General features: G+C 44.2%; 1 protein-coding gene across 1 annotated transcript in view; it reads left to right on the plus strand.

The window, feature by feature from the left end:
- Positions 1-20,074, plus strand: part of LOC135914846 (uncharacterized) — a 33,936-nt gene that overhangs the window by 7,333 nt on the left and 6,529 nt on the right. The window contains exons 3-5 of the mRNA XM_070527336.1: positions 3,311-3,337; positions 5,981-6,007; positions 19,407-19,433. Coding sequence (XP_070383437.1) covers positions 3,311-3,337; positions 5,981-6,007; positions 19,407-19,433 — 81 coding nt within the window. The remainder of the gene's footprint in view (positions 1-3,310; positions 3,338-5,980; positions 6,008-19,406; positions 19,434-20,074) is intronic.

Genomic DNA, 20,074 nt, shown 5'->3' on the forward strand with positions numbered 1-20,074 from the left:
TAGCGGTTTGTGGCTGCTCCATCACACACCACTGCATCAACTAAAGCCCCAGCCTCCTCCAGCATAAAGACATCTTTCAAAACAAGCTGTGCAAGCACTGTTCCTTTTGTTGGCCCTTTGCTTGCGAACACTGCAATGGGCTGAGAATACTGGTCTCCGAATGCGCGGAAGGCAAACACGAGTCCCCGTGGTAAGCAAGGTCATCACTGGTCCTGCACCGTCACCAAAGTCGCTGAACCCAACATAAGTCACTGATTTCGAATGCACACGCATTTCCTTTCTGACACGCATTTCCTCGAAAAACAAGATACCGTGGCGCTGATACTCGTCTTTGGTCGTCATCTTCCTTTTAAATGCAGCAAAAAACCTGCTGTCAAATCCACATTTCACCCTGATCATGCTTAGATATTTCCGCACTGTCGTCACACATGGAAGAGGGAGCACATTGTTCTCTCGTAAGAATGCGTACGCTGATGGGCTCCTTATATGCAACAAGAGGCACAATAGCAGCCATTCTTCAGTGTAGCGACGATTTTTCTTGTTGGCGAGCCTTGCTGCCGCTAAGCATTCCTTGATAGCAGTTAGCTGTACATTCGGAAGTTGAAGCTTGCAAAGTTTGGTCTCGAGCTCTCCCTCAGAAACTTTTTGCAAGCATTCACGGGCCTCCGTTAGCTCCGAAGAAAGATGCTTAAAACGATTAAGGAGGCGATTTTTTGATCTCTTCAAGGCATAATTTGCACGTCGCAGAGCAGCAAGTCTTTCACTGCTTTGTTGGGAACGCGAAACATGAACGCTAGCTGTCCTTAAGGTGCTCTTCTTCTTCAGTGCTCGTGTTTGGTGGATTCGCAGAGTGTCCGACAACGCGATGCATTTTTGGCAAACTGACACATCCGCACTCAGGAAGAATTCACATTTCTTGTGGCGCCACTTGCTGCTAATGTCGATGAAGGCACTCTTTATTTCTGCTTGAGGGTATTCAGCAGTGCTTGGTCCACCAGCGCAAAATTTCATATTGTGCACGTGCTGTAGAAAAGAATTCACGTCCTCGACTGTTACCAACCTGCTTGAATGTTGCAGCTTTTCTTTAGGAACACACTTGCACATCAACACTGTGCGGGCCTCCATTCTCTCGTCGATCTCAACAAGCCGCGGAGCGGCGAAGAAACCGCCGGCACCAATATTCCCGGGAGGACACGTTTTCGCTGTGCTTGACGCTGCAACCGCAAGGGCTGACTTGGAAGAGTGGTTCTCAGGGATTCTAGTTCGCGTCAGCTCTAGGAAAACGATGCTCTTTGTGTCACCCATTTCAATGCGATGATATCCCCACGATTTGGAGGGCAGGCATACGAGCGACGGGTCGTGGAATAGCATATCAAAAGTTGAAGACCCGGCTTCCTCTTGCACTTCACTTCCGTCCGCGCATTCATCCCCACGCACTGGTGCTGACGGCATGCAAGAGTCCTCGATCTCATCGAAACTGTCGCAACTGGAGCTGACACACGATGAGCTGTTCTTTTTCAATGGGGCGAGAAGCTGTCTCTCGGCTGGCCGCTTCCTAGTTTTCATCGTTTTAGATAAATAAGCAGGACAATCAGGGAACCTCGTGGGCACAGCGTCTTTTGCCAATAACGCGCGACGAGGCGTGCTTACCAGGACGTGTCCATTATGCTCTGCTGTCCAAGTCTTCGAAATCAGATGAGGCTCGAAATGCCGCTCACACACGAAGTCCGTAGCCTGGAGAAGACGGTCCTTTCTTGGGATGCGCGTCGCCACACGTTTAGTCGCTCTTCATCCTTTGGTGCTGAGAAGAGTGAGAACTTCTCACGGCAGGACTTGTATCGCATAAAGCAGCGGGGAACAAAACAGCTTTTGCCCATCACTACAGTTAATACGAGTGTACGACAAAAAAATGCAATCGGCAAAAGAAAACACACGTGGCGTACTACAAGAGCAATGGCCAACTGCGGTCGCCCGTGCCACCCGCACTCCTACGCGCTGCCTGGTGACCCTCTAAACCGCTAGCGCCATCTCACGGCACTCCTTGAAAACACGAACCGGCGGTCGTCAACTTCGCCCGCTGGAGAGGCGGCGCCGTTCAGACACCTAGTTTATTCTTCCACCGTGGTCTAGCCTACGCCCTCGAATCATGGGATGTGCTGCGCGAACGTGTGACTGTAAGTACGCATAACGCTGCGTGCACTTTGCCGCTGCAGTCTTCTACCAGGTGTCGTTAATTGAGGTTAATATTGCACCGGACAGACCAGCCGTACCTATAGGATGATAGATCACGTCAATAATTAAAAAAAAGGGTGAGAGCACACTGAGGGTGTGATTGTGCTCTCACTCTTTTCACCCTTCTCACCCGGCATTGTGCTCTCACCCTAAAAAGGGTGAGAGCACAATGCCGTGATCTGCATTCTTCAGAAGAGACGATCCTGAGTAGCAGTAGAGTTAAATCGCGCGGCAACTGCTTTATCATGTTCATACCAGTGGTCCAGGTTGTGAGAGTCAAGCATTTGTTTCGTTATATGAAACGCAAATTAAATTGCCGCGTATGCCTCAAAGAAGATGGCTTGTCATTTGCTCTTTGCTGCACCCTGGTGTCTAGAGTGTGTGCGGGCTACATATGTAACGAGCATTGCGCCTACAAAGGAAGACAGTTGTGAGGGTAGCGCCGTCTTTCTTTCACCTCTGTTTGTAGCCGTGTATCCATCTTTTCGATCTCTCTTGAGCTGCAGTACCAAGTCTTTCAGCGTGGCCTTATGATCACCTAGCAAAAATATACACTGTTTAGTTCTATTGGCTTTGAGAAGTCATTAGGACATTAGGTAAACTTGGTAAACAATAACAAAATTTTTACTCGGCTATGTGCATTGGACTATAAATTATTTGCGGAAGTCTCAAATCTGTGCACATGAAAATCCTGTTAGCGAGCTAACCAGCACCTAAAGAGTTACCGGCACACCAGTTTATTTTACATTGTTTTCCTTATTAAAGCTGGGAAGATCGAGCTGTGCGTACATACGCTGCCATGTTGACGTTACTGGCTACTCAGAGGAAGCAGGCCTCATTGTAGCATGTTCGCTCCATCGACACCTTTTTCTATTACCACAGTTTGTACTGGAAGCCTCTGTGTTTCCGTGAGCTCCGTCTTTTTGAATTTTATATCTGTTTGCTGATTATAATGGCCTCTAAAACCTAGTTCATCTAGTTTCGTAGTACAACGTTCCCTTATCAAAAAACGCGAAATAATATGAGCGACATATTTTGCCGACGAAAATTTGCACATATTTTTGTTTGATATTTGCAGTAAGCACCGGACCTCTTCGTGTGCCACGTAAGTTCGACAATTTCCATTTTCTTCCATACGTAATTCTTTTCGCTTTCTAAAAAGCAGTTAACTCTCGTACTACCTAATGTTCGTTTTTAAAAAAATGGGCTTTTACGTGCCGATACCACTTTCTGATTATGAGGCACGCCGTAGTGGAGGGCTCCGGAAATCTCGACCAGCTTGGGTTCTTCAACGTGCACTTAAATCTAGGTGCGCGGGTGTTTTCGCATTTCGCCCTCATGGAAATTCGGCCGCCCCGGCCTAGGTTCAGTCCCGCGACCTCGTGCTCGGCAGCCTAACACCATAGCTACCTAACTTTACCTCATAGCGACATTTCTGGATCCTTACTGTTAAAAAAAAGCGTCTCGTCTGCACTTACAACTCTTCTTGCGTGCGATCAGTATAGGCTTGTCAGCCCAGCTCAACACTGTTTGGACGGAGCGGTCACCTCATGCTCGAATTTATTAAGCTTGCGTCGCCCTCAATTGTTGCTCTGCGTATAAGCGACATAGACCGCGTTAGAAATGAATGATTTATTCATACAGGTATATTCTGGCTTCTCTGATGTCCAACAGAAAGGAGGCGTATAGACGCCTCTACAATTGGGCGAATTATCCTCAATATCACTATTTCGAAAGTTTTTGTTAAACACGAGTACGACGATTTCGTCATCAACCAGAAAAAAAAAGGAAAGTACGAACATAGCGCGCCAATTTTTTTTTCCCCAGAACTATGTTTCAGCCACATAGCCTCACTGAAAGCTTATGAGTAGAAGGCGAAGGAAAGGTTCGGCGTGAAGCTGCAAGACATCTTTCGCCGAGATGCAAAAAAGATAACGACGTCGAGATAATATTTAAGCATCTTACCAAATCGGGGTTTGCTCTACTCAGATGCGTCTCTATTTTGCGCTTCGTCAGCGCCGAAAAGACGAAGCGGAATGTGCAGCTGGAGCAAGCAGAGGCCACCGTCGTGGTCTCACATAGGTCGTCTTATTCTTCGTGGTGCGGATGCAGTACTGTATGGACTGAACAGATCAAATGTTACGTCGTACCACTGTATGGTGCGGTTGGATGTAGATACTCATTCTTCTTCTGTGCTATTCGCTCGAGTGCTCTACGTGCATATTATAGAAAAAGTATTTGTTGTGGTAGCAGTTATATAGACACTCTAAGCGCATTTGTGCCATCGTCGGCGCTGTCGCCTTGAGGTTCTGTATAAAATCCAAGGCCGATAATTTTGTCGCTGCGTGCTGTATGCTGGATCTCGGATTGAAAGCATCCTATGGTGATGTCGCAAACGCGGCTGAATCTTGCGGGTGCGAGCTAGGAACGCGAGGCGGAAGCGTGCCCTCTTCTGTAACTCATGATACCCGCCGTGGTTGCTCAGTGGCTATGGTGTTGGGCTGCTGAGCACGAGGTCGCGGGATCGAATCCCGGCCACGGCGGCCGCATTTCGATGGGGGCGAAATGCGAAAACACCCGTGTGCTTAGATTTACGTGCAAGTTAAAGAACCCCAGGTAGTCAAAATTTCCGGAGTCCTCCACTACGGCGTGCCTCATAATCAGAAAGTGGTTTTGGCACGTAACACCCCAAATTTTATTATTACTATTCTGTAACTCATGATACTTGGTGGTGCGGCGAGGGAGGGATTGCGTTTGTCTACGGCGGCAGCTGCTTATGGCACGGCCGTGTGAGCACCGCATCTTGAAAGCCCTCTGCCCCATGGCCAAAGTGCGCGTCAGAGCGGGCCTCATCTTCAAAGCGATCGCCGATGTTTGGAGAGTGCGCGTAGTGCCAGTACCTTCGTATGGGCTGTGCTTTTGACGTTTCTCTCGCCTCTAAGTAAGAGATGCATGAAGGTCGATTCGCTCACTGCTGCAGCGGCCCCGATTCCTCACTTCAGCATTTTGACAGCTTCTTGTAGCGCTGACCGAGCAAGATGTGTTCACGTTTACGTGTGCGCGGGAGACACCACGATTGGTAGATTAGTTAGTATGCGAATTTTTACCAGTTTACACGGCCCACAAAACTACTATCCTTACTTTGTATAACTATCTACCAATTTGCTATCACAGTCGAAGCTTCTCCTTTCGGCCGAAACCGCGACATTTAGTTTCGTTCTATGGTTCATATGTAAAGCGTCCAGCCGGAATTGACGCTTATAGTTACATGGTTATAAGGGGCTGTCTCCTTGCTATACCGCTTCTTTTAAAGTAATGAACAGAAATATCAATATTCATACAGAGTATTACCACAAGAACAAAATAAGTGAACCACACAGTCACAGAAAGTACATGCGCAATGCGGACACCCAAGATTGTACGCCCTAACAACACAGTGAAATTTTATTTCGTATCTTATGATAACGGATTATAACCAAATTTATGACAACTAAACAAGCGTGCCAACCGTTTGAAAACAAAAAGAGAGAATGTTAGACGTTAATTTACACTCATTCCATATTATTGAGCTAAATTGAACAGAAACACAGACGCACACACAACATCTCTTCCTTTAAAATATTACAATGCGCATCTTGCACATGTAAGATACAACGAATCAAAGAGAAACCTACTCTTCCAGACGCATCAGTGAACATATTGACGATGTGATTATAAAAAGCTATAACTTTCAGTTGTTCTTTTTCAGGGAAGCCGGTAACAACGAACAAACCAGGTATGCTTTACAGATCATTCACGGATATTTACGAAGATAGAAAAAATTTTGTCTCTAAAGCACACCAGTGTATTATATATCTAACCGCTTTTTATAGAAAGCTCACATGATGGTTCAACCTAATGAAGTGTAAAACTTATACGCGTGGTTGGTGATACCGAACTCAGATCACGTAAGAGCTTGCTAAAATGTTGTAAACCCTCTACGTCACAGTGAACGAACTTATGCAAGAAAAGCGGAATTGAAAGTACCAATGTTGGCTAAGTTGTTCTATTCCCCAGTTTCTTGGAACGAACTGTCATTTTTCTTCAGACAAAAATACTTTTTTCAAAATATTTGAAGAAAAAAGGATCATATCTGCTTTAAATACAAGCATAGCTTTCTAGCAAACCAGATAGGCCCTTCGTAATATGTAATGTACACCTGGGTCCATTTTTATGTGACCCCATATATATGAATGGTATATGCAATGAAATTCACGCATAAACTACGCCAATTGTTCATGAATATAAACTTAAGAATTAGCTTCGCTAAGCAAGTACTAAGCATTATAGAAAAAAATTAGGCGGCTCACACAGCAATACTTGCTATGTACCGCACTTTTCCAGTTTTGACGATGAATAGATCAATGGCACCATGCAGGCGTGAAAAAAGCTACAGCGCTGTTGTTTTGACAAACACTTCTTAGCAAAATGGCATGCCAAAAAAAACAACTTCTGTCTTTTATTTAAAAAAAAAACATGGTACTCTGCTTTTATAGACTGGCCGCTAACCGGTTAACTGATGAATGGTTGATGAATTGCGCTCCATTTAACATCAGATACTTATAATGTTGCCAAACAGAAACAAACCAGCTATTCTGGTATGCTTTCGTAACTTGAAATTCACTTCAGAATTCTAAACTTGTGCCATGAGCTGCCTCGAAATGTCATCACTGGTGTAGTGTATTTAGGCACCAAGATGGCCAAAGCTAAGCTTCGTAGGCGAGAACTTACTTTCGAAACATAACTGGTTACAACCGTATTACATAAAATGTCAGAAACAAGCAAGTCAATATTGTCATAGCCTAAAATGTATGATATGTTCGCTCCTTCTAGGCCCGATTCGGATCATTCCACTTTAAGGTACGTATTTAGAAAAGCGGCAGTGAGCTCAAGCCATCTAATGTGATTTCCATTTTGCATCATGCTTTTTAGAACCGAAAATCTTAGGTTTTCGCGCGTGAGAGGTTTTCTTTTGCTGGAGAAGTTGCTCGTTTCTGTTCCGAACATGTATTACATGGTAACAACGTTTAAACACATTCACGATGACAGTCCATCTTGCATGATTATCCCGTATTGGAAAATCCAAATCCGTTTGTCCATCCTATACAAATAATTACTTTGAAGGTATACCCGTACGTCCAGGTTTATAACAGGGATTTTCAATGATTTCATAGACATTTGTTGCGACAAAATTTGATGTGGCCTTTCAAGTATTTTTTCATCGATAAAGAAATTTTTACCAGTGCTTATTTAGAGCACCGTTTAAAAAAAAAGCAATATATGTGCCTCATTGTTCTATAGCCGCCGTGCTTGCTTTCTAAAGCGATCCTTTTGCTCTTACGCTATACAGACATGTGCAAGGTGTCCCAGCTGACTTTAGCCGGAGTTTAAACATATGTGAATGCCCCGTATCTGGTTAGAACCAAAGTAATATTGCTTGTCATCGCTTTGAGATACTCAAATTATTATTTTAAGTCCATGTGATTACAAATTTAGTCTTTAATAATTAGTGAACTTCTCAAATATAATTATTAGATGAAAAGTGTAACTGAGAAAATTGCAGAGAGACATGAAAAACTTCCGAAACAGCTTTCTGTTTGCCCAGTACTTGCTAAATAAAACAGATTTTTCCAAGCGTCAAAGAAGCCCGAAGTGCAAGAAAAATTACAGTGCGACCGGCTACTCACCCACTAACACTTTGCAAGTGTTCGTGGGCTTATTTCACGCTCTGAAAAACACACTTATGTAGCACGTATTGAGCAACAGAAAGCTCTATGGGCAATTTTTCATGTCGCGCTGCAGTTTCTTCAATCACACTTTTCATCTACTTATGTTATTTGAGCTGAATAAAAATTAGGACTGATTTTCTCATTCTGCGGAATGAAAAGGCAGTTTGAGTAACTCCAAGTGACGGCAAATAGCATTACTTTTGTTCTTTCCAACTACTTGGAATTCGCATATGTTTTAACTTTAGCTAACGTTAGTGCGACGCCCGGAAGATTGACATTATTTGAGTTGAAATGTACTGTCTTCTTTTTAAATTCTGCAGCAAGCTAGGCTTCAAGAAAATGAACAGCCTAGAGGCAGCATCACCGTGTGAAATGCAATATTTGGAAGAGGTTGTGCCGCAGTTTGCAACGAACGTTCAACAATAAAGGTGTCGCTGCCATTACTGCCAACGCTACTGAGAATATTCTATATGCATGGGTTCTTGATGCACTTGACACTTAGAAAATTTGGATCAAGTTCTTATTCTTCATTTGGCTAAAGTTAAGGTGAACGCGCAACAACACACCTGATTGGTTAGTGCGCGTACGGGTGGTTTCAGGCACTGTCCGAGGAGCCTATGAGGTAGGTGTTCCAGCTGCGAGATGCCCCTTCTCGCCAGAGCATTATCGAGATCAGCAGTGCGTGTTGGTGACGTCATCCACTAGCAAATGAGCAGGTGAGATGGGGGCGCGCCACATATGGGAACGCCCCAGTCGCAGCAGAGATCTGTGCACAGCTGTAGGGAACGCATGTGAGGTTAGCTAAGAGAGGTGGAGCAAGCACATGGTCGGTGTCTTGAACATGGCTACTTATACGGTCCTAAACCAGCACTTTGCTAAGATAATGCCTGTTTTTGGCTATATCAAGTGAGTTGATCTGCTTTTCCCATTCCGAGAACTGATGGTTCCAACGACCGCACTATTTCAACGTATCCAGTTTTTTGGACACGAAGGTTTAGTTTGCGGGAGTGCCACGACGTGGCTTAGTGACGTTAAACATTTCTAACTTCCCGCGGTGAGGTTTGATGGCGTCAGCGAAAGAAAAGCGGAAGAATAGCAGCTATCCTTGCGCATTCAACTTCACAACAATACATGTCCTACCAGGGGTTATCAGTATTTTTCATAAAGACTGGCCGCTGGTCGGCTGAAAATTACTTGTCATACAAGGAACCGTAGGACGCGGTGAGGCAAACGCCGCGCTAATTGATTCCAGATTTTTCAGAGGCATTCCGAAAAGCTGGCACTGTATTTTTGTCTTTTCCTGGATATTCTTAACGCTGCTGAGTCAAAGGGCTAGGATAATTGTCGGAATCACTTCGCGGGAGCTTTAGCTCGGGCCTAAGTCCGATGTCGCCTATTCAAATATATGTAAAACGTAGAAACGCTTTCCGGAGATAACCACTGGGCCGTTTTTGTTGGAATATAGTGCATATTAAAGATGATGTTAGTTTAAAGTGAATGTCAGAAGTAGAACTTTGAATTAGCTTTTGACGTCCTCAAAGAATTTTAAATAATTGGTAAGCTTGAAATAAACAGAAGCACGAAGCTTAGAAATTCGCAGCTCTGCACCTAGTATAGATATTGCAGCTTTGTAAACTGTCCCCATCTGAGCATCGAAAGCGTATAAATTTGATACCTCGATTTATATTTTCCGTGAATTTCTTACATTGTTTACAAGCGTCTCCCAAAAGTTGTACTCAACAATTAGTGTCATTTTGGAGAGTTATCATTACGGTGACTGCTATTTCATAAGCCACCAAATATGTTCTCACTGTCGCATACGTCCACCAATTGTCCTCCCACTGTGCATCCCACCATCCAACTAGTACGCCCACCATTCACCCAGCATGGACATTATTCAAGGATCATTTACACAATAACACACTGTCTCTCCCACCGTCCTCTGAGATTATCCTACCGTCGTTCAACCATTATATTCATCATTCACAAACCATTTACACGGATCACCCAGTTTGTACCCCACCATCCACCCAGGAGACCCACCATTCAGTCGGCATACCCATCATTGAGACCTGAGTAAATTATCCTTATTCAAGGATCATTTACACAATAACCAGTAGGTGTGCCGCCATCCACCAGCGCACTCATCGTCCAACCAGCAAATTTATCATTCATCCATCATTTAGCAGGTCATCCAGTTTGTATCCCACCATCCACTGAGCATACCCACCAAGTTAAATATAGCTGGTAGCGAAGCTTCCATAAAAACACCATAGGTTAAATACATGGCGGTTCATAGGCGGTTCATGGGGCTTAGCTTCATCTGCATGTGGAGGGAACGCTTCCGGCGGAAGCAAAAATAATGTGGCGCCATATCCGTTAAAAGCAGAAGTGACGTCATTTCCTTTTTCGAAGGCGGGAAATTTGTTTTGTTGGCCTGCTTTGAAGCTATTTATTCAAATGCGCCACCATTCGACTTCATGGGCGTTTCAAGCTTTCAGCGTGGAAATCGATGCAGCAAAAGACCAACCGTACGGTTGTTGAAATCGCACCTCTGCACAGAGCATACTTTCCTTGGAGGCCGACGAATAGTTTAGGTGTAGAGTGCTGATCCTATCGTCGGTTGTCAAGTCCGTTGGCCAGTGTAGTCACACAAAAAGAACTACACAATTATCTGGCGTTCGTACCTCACTACTTTCGACTTAACAGGTCAAGAAGCCATGAAGCTACCCGCGTCACAAACATCAACAAGCAAATAAGCACAACGTGTGAGGGGGGCGTTAGAAAAAATTTAAATTATGGGGTTTTACGTGCCAAAACCACTTCCTCATTATGAGGCACGCCGTAGTGGAGGACTCCGGAAATTTCGACCACCTGGGGTTCTTTAACGTGCACCTAAATCTAAGTACACGGGTGTTTTAGCATTGCGCCCCCATCGAAATGCGGCCGCCGTGGCCGGGATTCGATCCCGCGACCTCGTGCTCAGCCGCCTAACACCATAGCCGCAGAACAACCGCGGCGGGTGTGTGAGGGGGGCGTATTTAAACAGGTGAACTTTACGAGCGCGCCTTTCTGCACATTTCAAGACGTGCATTGCAAGGCGAGTGATAGTGGTGTCAACGCCCCGTGTAACGATGGGCTCTGAAAAGAAATGTATTTATTAACAATAATGTTATTGTATTTACTTGTAACCTGCAACTTGTAACTCGTATTTACTTAGCTCGTTACGAATATATAAGATTGACCAGGAATTTCATTTTCGTTGAATGAATCTAACTGTGTCTCGCTTGAATTAAAAAAATGGCTTTTTCCTTACCCAATGTTTGTTCCCTCCAAACATAGTCGCGCTTCAATCGCTGCTCCCGTAACCCGGCTTGCTGATGTCGGTGACAACTTGTACTGAACCGCTTTTCGCCCGAAGCTTCGCGACCTGTTTGGATAAACCTTGTACCCACCATGCAGTCAGCATACCCATCGTTGAGGGAAGCCACCCAATATGTATCCCACCATCTACCATTGTACCCACCATCCACCCTGTATATGCACGATAAATTCCATCATACCCAACATGTTCTCCATCATGCCCAGTACATTTTCCATCACATCTAGCCACTCAGGATATACTCTGAGTTTCCCTCACGTTAATTCTTGTCCAGCCCATATCACCCTGAGCACGAGAAACAAACAGTGCTAAACAACAGGACAAGGAGAGGGACACAGACAACACTGCCTGTGTTGTTGCTCTATGTTGTCGGTGTCCCTCTCCTTGTCCTGCTGTTTAGCGCTCTTTACTGCTCGTAATCATCAACGAACCGGCCCAATGCGTACTCTTCTGCACCCTGAGCAGCTTTGTTTGTACTTTTCCCTTCAGCACCCAATGCGAGGCATCACACTGAACTTTGGCTGACATCGAGTCCTGATTGAGCCTCCGACTTCAATCAAGAAACCGCATTTTTATATATAAATCCTGGAACCAGTACACCTTTCCACATACCCCGAAGCACCCCGTAGCTATTTTTCCCTCACAGCCCTCTGTTCTTCATTATTGCCGTGCTTCTCTTCCCCTTGGTGTTATTGCTTTTTTCTGTGCTTTCGCATATCAATGACCTTCGTTTATCCATATGCCAAGCAATTTCTATTCATTTAGCCGAGGTATTCTCTGGCCCCTGATTGGTACTGTCTGTTCACTGTTTTCATTAGATTCCACACCAGCTGTCTGTTTAGCGCTAAATTTTAGACCTAAATTTCCGCCTTCCTATCTACAGATATGAGCCAGATATTGCATATAATTTTGCTTGTTAGCCATCAACACAATCTCGTCCGCATAAAGCAAACCTGGAACCTACTGCTCCGCTATTGTACCTACCTGTTTGTATGACAGATTAAAACCGATAATCCTTCCTTGTAGCGCCCGTTTTATTCCTACCATGTACATCATAGACAGAAGCGCGGATTGAGGGCACCCCTCTCTCAGTTCCTTGATGATATAAACATTGTCCTCGCTTCTCAACCTTTCTCATCCAACGTAATCAGCATTTGTTAAAAAGTCTGCCTCGAAAGCTCTATATGGTCTTTCCCTGTATGTTCCCCTTTCTGAGTATTGCGTAACATGTTGCTGTTTACACTGCCATGAGCTCCGGTAATATCCAAGAAAGCCACATTTAGCATGTTTTCTACTCTGAATTTTTCAGTACACAGAGTAAGCACAAACAAGTTATCCTGTAGGCGCCTATCTATACTGAAGACATTCTGAGGTTTCCGCAATATGCCCTAATTCTCTGCCCACCCTTGCAGCTTTAATTTATTCACCTGCATTGCTTACCTCTGTGGTACTGATGTAATGGTCAGTGGTCTATATGAGTGAATTCTACCTTTTGCACCTGATTTTGATAAATTTAATTATTTATACCTTGTCACCAACTGGCTGGCTTTCATCTACACTCTAAGGTTTTTTTTTTATACTGCCTTCAGTAGAGCTTCCTTACCTTTCCGCAATAGTTCATTAATCAGCCTAACGGAAACCTCGTATAGCCCTGTGCATGTGCGTTTAGAAATTTTCTCTATGGCTTGCTTCCGGTTTAAATTTGTCGGCGCCAGCTCATTTTGAATGTAGTTCCCTTCATGCACTTTTTTCCTTATATGCCACCATGTTATTGCCTCGGAAATGTAGGGCTGTTAATTTTTGGATGTAAATTAATGCCTCGTCCCTTTCTAGCTTGTTTCTACCATGGTCAAGTAAAGGATGTATTTTGGGAGAGTTCCTGCCTAATGACTTTATACGCTTCCAAAATATACTAGGCGAGGCCTTCTTTTTCTCACGTATTTCTGACAAGGAACCTTCACTTTTACCTTTTATCTTTACTTTAACCTGTCTTTCAGCCATACATTTTTTTCTCCTGGTATATATCCAATTTTTTGGCTACTTCTTCAGGCAGCAACTGCGCTTTTTATTGACTTCTGTGCTCTTATGAAGCCTTCAGTCCTGTGGCAATGGCTTCTGGTATCACCCTGTTCCATCAGCTTTTTGGTTTCATTTAAATGCGAAATATGTTTTGGCGAACATTGGCAACATTGGCAATATCTTTGTATCTATCCAGCCGGCTACGTCTTGGTGCTCTCGTGGTCGTTTACTTGACTAGGTATGTACGAAAAGTGGTATAGTATGACAAGAATATATGACAAACTTAATCATCGGTGATGACATGAATATTACGAATTGTGTGTCATGTAGTCCATGAAACAGCCGCCTATGTCTTGGTGCCCTCATGGTCGGTTCGTTTACTTAGTAGGCTACAAGCTCACTATTTTGTGTACCATCGGTTCCCACCGGGCGTGGTATCTGGGGATGTTTTATGTGAGAGTCCACCTAGTGGACATGTCCATCTTGTCTTCTGTGTAAGTTCTGATTGGCTGGGCTGAACTGCGTATCCACAGCACCGAGGCACCACAGCCAATCAGGACTTCAGCAGCAGACGAAATGGGCATGTCAATTAGGTGAACTCTTACAGAATAGCTCCTCTGCGGACTTTTTTCTTTTCCAACGAGCATGCTGCTTTTATTTCGGTATTTTTGCCGTACTGCACTTAGTAACTCAATATATTCTCACTCTCGTTGGCCATTCGCCTACTCCGTTCTCACCTATTGTGAGTATATTTGTTATTTGTTCAGCGTTCGAATTTGGACTGCCTGCTCTTGACTCCTTATTGACTTAGCCCATTATATATCCCATATTCGAAATAAAGCGTTCGTGCTCCCTCCCTATGCTGCTATACCCTTCATCGTCGATGAAGTTTCCTCTCAACTTATCATGAATTCCTTCTGCCATTACAAAGTGTTCAAAGTTCGACGGCCGGTCTCCCACTTCCCACATGGTCCACCCATCTCACTCAGGTCCTGTATTCACAATAACGAGGTTATGTTACAAAGATCGAGCATTGAGTTCCCGTTGTTGTCGGTATAACCAACTAAATCCTGTACGCGGGCATTCATGTAACCTAATAGGATAATTTTCGCATCATTCCATAAACCCCTAATATCAGCACTGAGGCATTTCACTAACTGTTGATTCTTGTCTGGGCAATTATTTCCGGTGTCGAGGCGTGAAAAGGAGAGGCTGGTACACGGAACCATTGGTATAGTTCCGTGGGTAGCTTAACACGTATTGTTAGTGACGAGGCTACATATACAATAGCGCAAAAAGGCGAAGCGGTGGAGGCCAAACTACCAAAATTACATACCGAAAAGCATTGGGGATCGCATTTGGACGCCCAAAGCTAAACTGCAAAAATGTCAACGCAGACGTCTGCTGGCCACAACGGGGATGACGGCAAAAGGTGCCGCAAGCCATACACTGTGTGGCTGCAGTAGAAATGACCACGTGTGTGCCGTTTTTACACGGACGAAATCAACTAAAATATTTCTTTCGGAAGCTGCGGTGGCGATGTGATTTTCAGGGTAAATAAAGCACTATCCGCTGTGGATCCAACCCGGCCGAACAAAGTAGTGAACTTGAGAATAGTCACATGTATGTCCGAGAATGACATTATTCGCTGCAATGTAGTGAAATGACTTCACTGGCTTCTTTTTACCGACGCTTGAGTTTATCTAGCTTGTTTCTAATGGTTTAGCTCGTGTAAGACGTGAGGAGCCAAAAACGGAAGCGGTGTAACTATTTGATGACGGGCCTGCTCGTGGTAAAACAGCGCTTGTAGAGCAGCCTTGGAAACTGCAGTGTGCTTCACCACACATATGTCTTCGTGCAAAGCTTTCTTCCACGAAATAAAGGAGTGGTTTTCAAAATTTAGTTTGTGTGTGAATGCCTATTCGATGAGTTTTCACTGGTCAAAGTGGAATTTCATTTTAGCCCTGTGGTGCTGAATGCGGATTTAATCGGTTCATCTGGAGTGATCGGGTTGGATCGACCCATACAAATCATCATCGAGGCGCGGATTGAATCTGCGCATCGGTGGCAGATCGCTCTGCCTTTCTCCGCAACCGAGGTGCAGATTCAGGCACAAATTAGTAGCAATAGTAGCAAAACACCAGCTAATTTTCTTTTTCTCTAAAATTACTGTGTAAATGAGTGGCCACCACAGGACGGTGACATCGTTTGTCACAGAAAGGTACAGAAAGTTGACCATGGCTTCAGTAACCAGCCTGTGTCACGTGTGCGCTACAACAACCAGTATGATCACCTGTGCCGAATGTTTGTTTTCCTTATGTGGATTCAGAATGGAAAATCCGAGCCGTTGAATCGGGTTTTCGACGCTCAAGATCAACATGTGATCTATAGCGACCAACTTAGCTCTATGGATCAAATTTAACTCAGCATCCTGAGTCAACAGCGTGATTTGGTGCAATGGACGCGAGACTGCAAGGAATCACACAAAAGGGGCATATGCATTTTTATAGTCTCACGCTGGTCGACACTTTATGCAAGAAATACAGCTAGTAGAATTGGAGTTTTTTGATCGACGAATCGTTTGCATTACTCCCTGTAGCGCTGCTTGATGATGAATTGTGAAATGTATTGTTTCCAAGCAATGCGAAAGAAATTGGTTCGGAGATTTGTAACTTTGTATTATGGTATCTTTCAGGTGTTTCGTGAATGTAGCTATATTGAGATAACGCGTACAAGGCCGTTCGTAATTTAATACTATGCAATAATGGATATGATAAATACACAAATACGCAACAATGATAACACATAGCTAAGTCATTGCGAAACCGTGCATATCATCTAAGAATGCCTCTCTCGCCTGGTATGCTACGTGTGGCATACCAAGATATTTGACATGCTCGAGGTTGCAGAGAAGTCCCCTGAGGCTCTACTGCAATATTGGTCTATGCATATTCAGGAATTCTTTTGGGAAGTGTAAAACACAAGCAGGGTAGGTAGCTTAACTAACAGAGTATCTTATCCTATCCCGTGAGGTACCAGTTTTCTTGAATAGCATTTTCCCAAGACTCACGCTGGTTTTTTTTTCTGCGCCGACATTGCAATGTGACTGAAAGTCGTTCACATCAATTTTCTCTTACGGGACGCCGAACAAGCATTTTTCTGGGCGATCTGTCCTCTGTTAACGCCTCCCCTTCAAACATGAAGCCTTGAAAGCAACCGGTACTGACGTCGACGGGTCCTGTTTGGCCTCTAAGCTGCGCATACTGCTGCGAGCGCTAGCAGATGCATCTGATGTAGTCGAGTTCTCGAATAGTTATGCAGCCTTGGCGACTCACACCATGTGGGTGGTTGGTGGTCCAGGAATCTCGCTGAGCCTGGCCTAGACGACAGCAAAGAGCTATTGTGGAGCTGCCCCCCCCCCCTCATCATCTCCCACCCCCATCTTGCCCACACAAATGATATCGTTTCAGCGAGAGATGGGCTCTGCGCAAATGCAATTACGCGCTTTCCTAGGAGCTATGTTTCATTTTTTTCCTTGATAGCAATTGGTTTGTTTCCTTCTTGATGGCCGGAGAAGATCTTCAATTGGTCGTGCCACACATCTCTAGTGATTCTTAGTTCTCTCGCTCTGCCATCTTGTGAATCACCCGCCCAGCAGAACACAGCTACATGAAGAGCCTCAAGTATATTGGCCACTGTCACCTGTTGCAAACAGCGGCTCATTGGAGCGGTTGTGCACTGGTTAGTGTGTGGAGCTACGGAGAAGTATCACTGTTGGTGGGGCAGAGGATGCAGTACTCACAGCCGCCACTACGTTTATTTTTTAAAGTTGTATGAAGTGACTTCATATGTGGGGAGTTCTTTCTCTCACGACTTTCTGCAACGGCGTTGTGATGACGGCGGGGTCGCACAATGAGCCAAGTAATATTCTCGCATGAAAAAGCTCGGCGTGCGCTGTAAACACGTTATCAGTGGCGTTGAAAACATTGTGCGTATAATTATCACCTTCTCCAACGAGCGGAGTCAGCTTAAAAAAACAGCGCACGCAACCACGAAATATGAAGCAAGTCGGGTCGCATAGATAATAAAAGACGGCTCTTTACCCCATGTAACACCACGTAAATAAAGTCTCCAAGAAAATACTCAGCCAAAAAACTGTACCGTAATTCAAGAAAGTGATCCTCATCGTCCGTTTCGTTTACGAAATATAACAATGAATTTCGAGGTCGCTCAAAGACACCTACGGTGATCCGTCTGCTGACCAAATTTTAGAATATTGCCTGCAAATTTGATGCTGCTGTTAGCTCCAGTGAGTTGTAATAGCACATCTTTGTGTACGGCATGTCGTACAACACTGCATCTGCATAGCTATTCATGATAGAGGAGTGTGTAACGAAACATCAACCGTGTGGCACTTGCCCATTTTCTTGATTGCTCATTTTCAGGCGATTCATAACGCCTTACACCACTACGTGTACCAATTCACCTCTTAAGCGGCAAGTGCTATAGTTGCGTAAAAGGCTCGTGTGCATAATTAGCATAACTATGCTGGAACGTTACTGATGTTCTGCAGTACGGGTCCTAATACCGACAAAATAAAAGGAAGTGCTTGTGTCGAAATTAACCGAAAGCAACAAAAGATACAGGCCCATTGGTCTATGCGGATTCTTCCCTAAAGTACTTGTACTTCTTTTAGTGAAATAGTAAATTCAGTAGAATACTTCATTGCACTGCAGAGCTGCGAACAAAAAAAAATAGTTTCTGTTAAGCTCAGCGAAGCACTTGTACAGAAATTCGCATATGATTTTTCACACAAAGCTAGCTCAAACAACTCCCGAAGGATTGCAAAGGAAATGAAATAACAAAATCGTCCCTTTAAACAAAAAGTCATGCTGGAAGGATCAGATGTTCTGCTATTAACACACACGCACAGTACTTGCGTTTCCATTTCCTTTTTTTAGAGCCAGAAGGAGCACAATGGTGTTCTTTACAGCACTCATCTGAACGTACATTTAATAATAGCTCGCTGATGTCAACACCGGCTCCATCACCTGACTTACATTTTCGCGTTTTCTTTATTTGCTCTGTAGAGAACAATGAGATTTTTTTATTGTGGCAGGTGTATGGTACGGGACGAAAATATACAGGCATTCCACTATTGTCGCCAATTTCGTGGTGAAACCTATAGCGACTCATTTCTCTATAATTTAAGGAGCATTTTAAGCTTCCAACATACCTGTAGTCCGCCGTCGGATCGGACAGCCTGTAAATACATGGAGAAATAGCACAGCGTATATAAAGACGCAGCAACGACTGAATGTCCCAGCAGCCATGGCGATTATGGTTCCAATATCATTGCTTTGTTGGTTGCTGCTCTCGGTGTCCTGCAGCCCGGGAAGCAATGCAACTGAACGTATGTAGAATTTCAATACGCTACTATTTGTGTTGTGTTATCCGAGGGGCTCGAAAAATGGGGCCCCTCGGATAACCCCCTTTCATCTTTTTCATTGCATAACGAAGGTCCTGAACACGGCAAGATTAATGCCTTCAGGTAGCACAAGGCGGGTTTATTGACTAGTTGTCTTCAGCCATTAAGATCACGTACTCGTGATGCCTTCGGCAGAGAGGATGTTCCACATCCGCTGCCAAGGTTGGTGAGTGGTGGCGCTGGCTAACACTCCCAAGGTTCTTATGCAAAACATAGATATTCAAGAAAGTGGATGGTAAGACGGGGCCCCGGTACCTCAATTGATAGAGCATCGAACGTGTAATATGTAGACATGGGATTGTTCCCCGCCTCGGCAACTTGTTTCATCCACTTTCATTTCCACTATTTATTATTTCTTTAATTCAATTACTAAGCACAATTATTTTTCGCTGTATTTTCCTTGGTGTCTTTGTTTGTTGGCTTCTTATGAAATTATGAAAAAAATCGAGCTGCCCGATTAACCTATTTTCTTCTCATTCATGATTGAATAAGGGTATTTTTTGCCTTTCATTTTCAGTACCACCAGGTGGCATTCGTACTATACGTAAGTGTTTTAGGAATATAATTTACACAAAAGAAAGATATATTAAATTTCTACGGCATAACCAACTTTTCAAAACCCGCACTTTCTAAACGTGGAGATTCATTTCTACGTGTTGTATAATGGGAAAGATTTACGTAGCTAGGATGGTAGTTTGAAAATTTATTCTAGCAATATTTGCCCCAAAAGCTGCGTAGTAGTCAAACAGATATGTGAGTGCGGTTGAGCTTTTTGTGGTGTAGTATTCACGCTCTAGTGGCGGTGATGCATGACGCAGTGTCAATGCTGTGTTACAAGTTTGACTCATTGTTGGGCGAACTTGTGCACATGAAGACACGTAGTCCACGAGCACTTCGATAGCGGCAAGCAGTGTCAACGATCCTGAAAATGTGATCTCTGGGTTAAGCGCATGAGCTTTTATGTATTACTCTTCGAAAGTTATAGGATAATCACTGGCACTCGAGTGCTTTCCAGATCCTACTGCGCAATCCATGTCGCACATGGAATCAGATGATTTATTGTTCATCGAGAGCGTAGACAACTGACAGAATCATCGATAACACTGGAGTAGGTTCCAAATCATGCAGGCGCGTCTTGCACTGAGCGATAACGTTTAAAATTCGTTAGCCGGTGGATAGCGGTCA

This window comes from Dermacentor albipictus, chromosome 10 (genome assembly GCF_038994185.2).
Source record: "Dermacentor albipictus isolate Rhodes 1998 colony chromosome 10, USDA_Dalb.pri_finalv2, whole genome shotgun sequence".
NCBI classification, from domain to species: Eukaryota; Metazoa; Arthropoda; class Arachnida; order Ixodida; family Ixodidae; genus Dermacentor; species Dermacentor albipictus.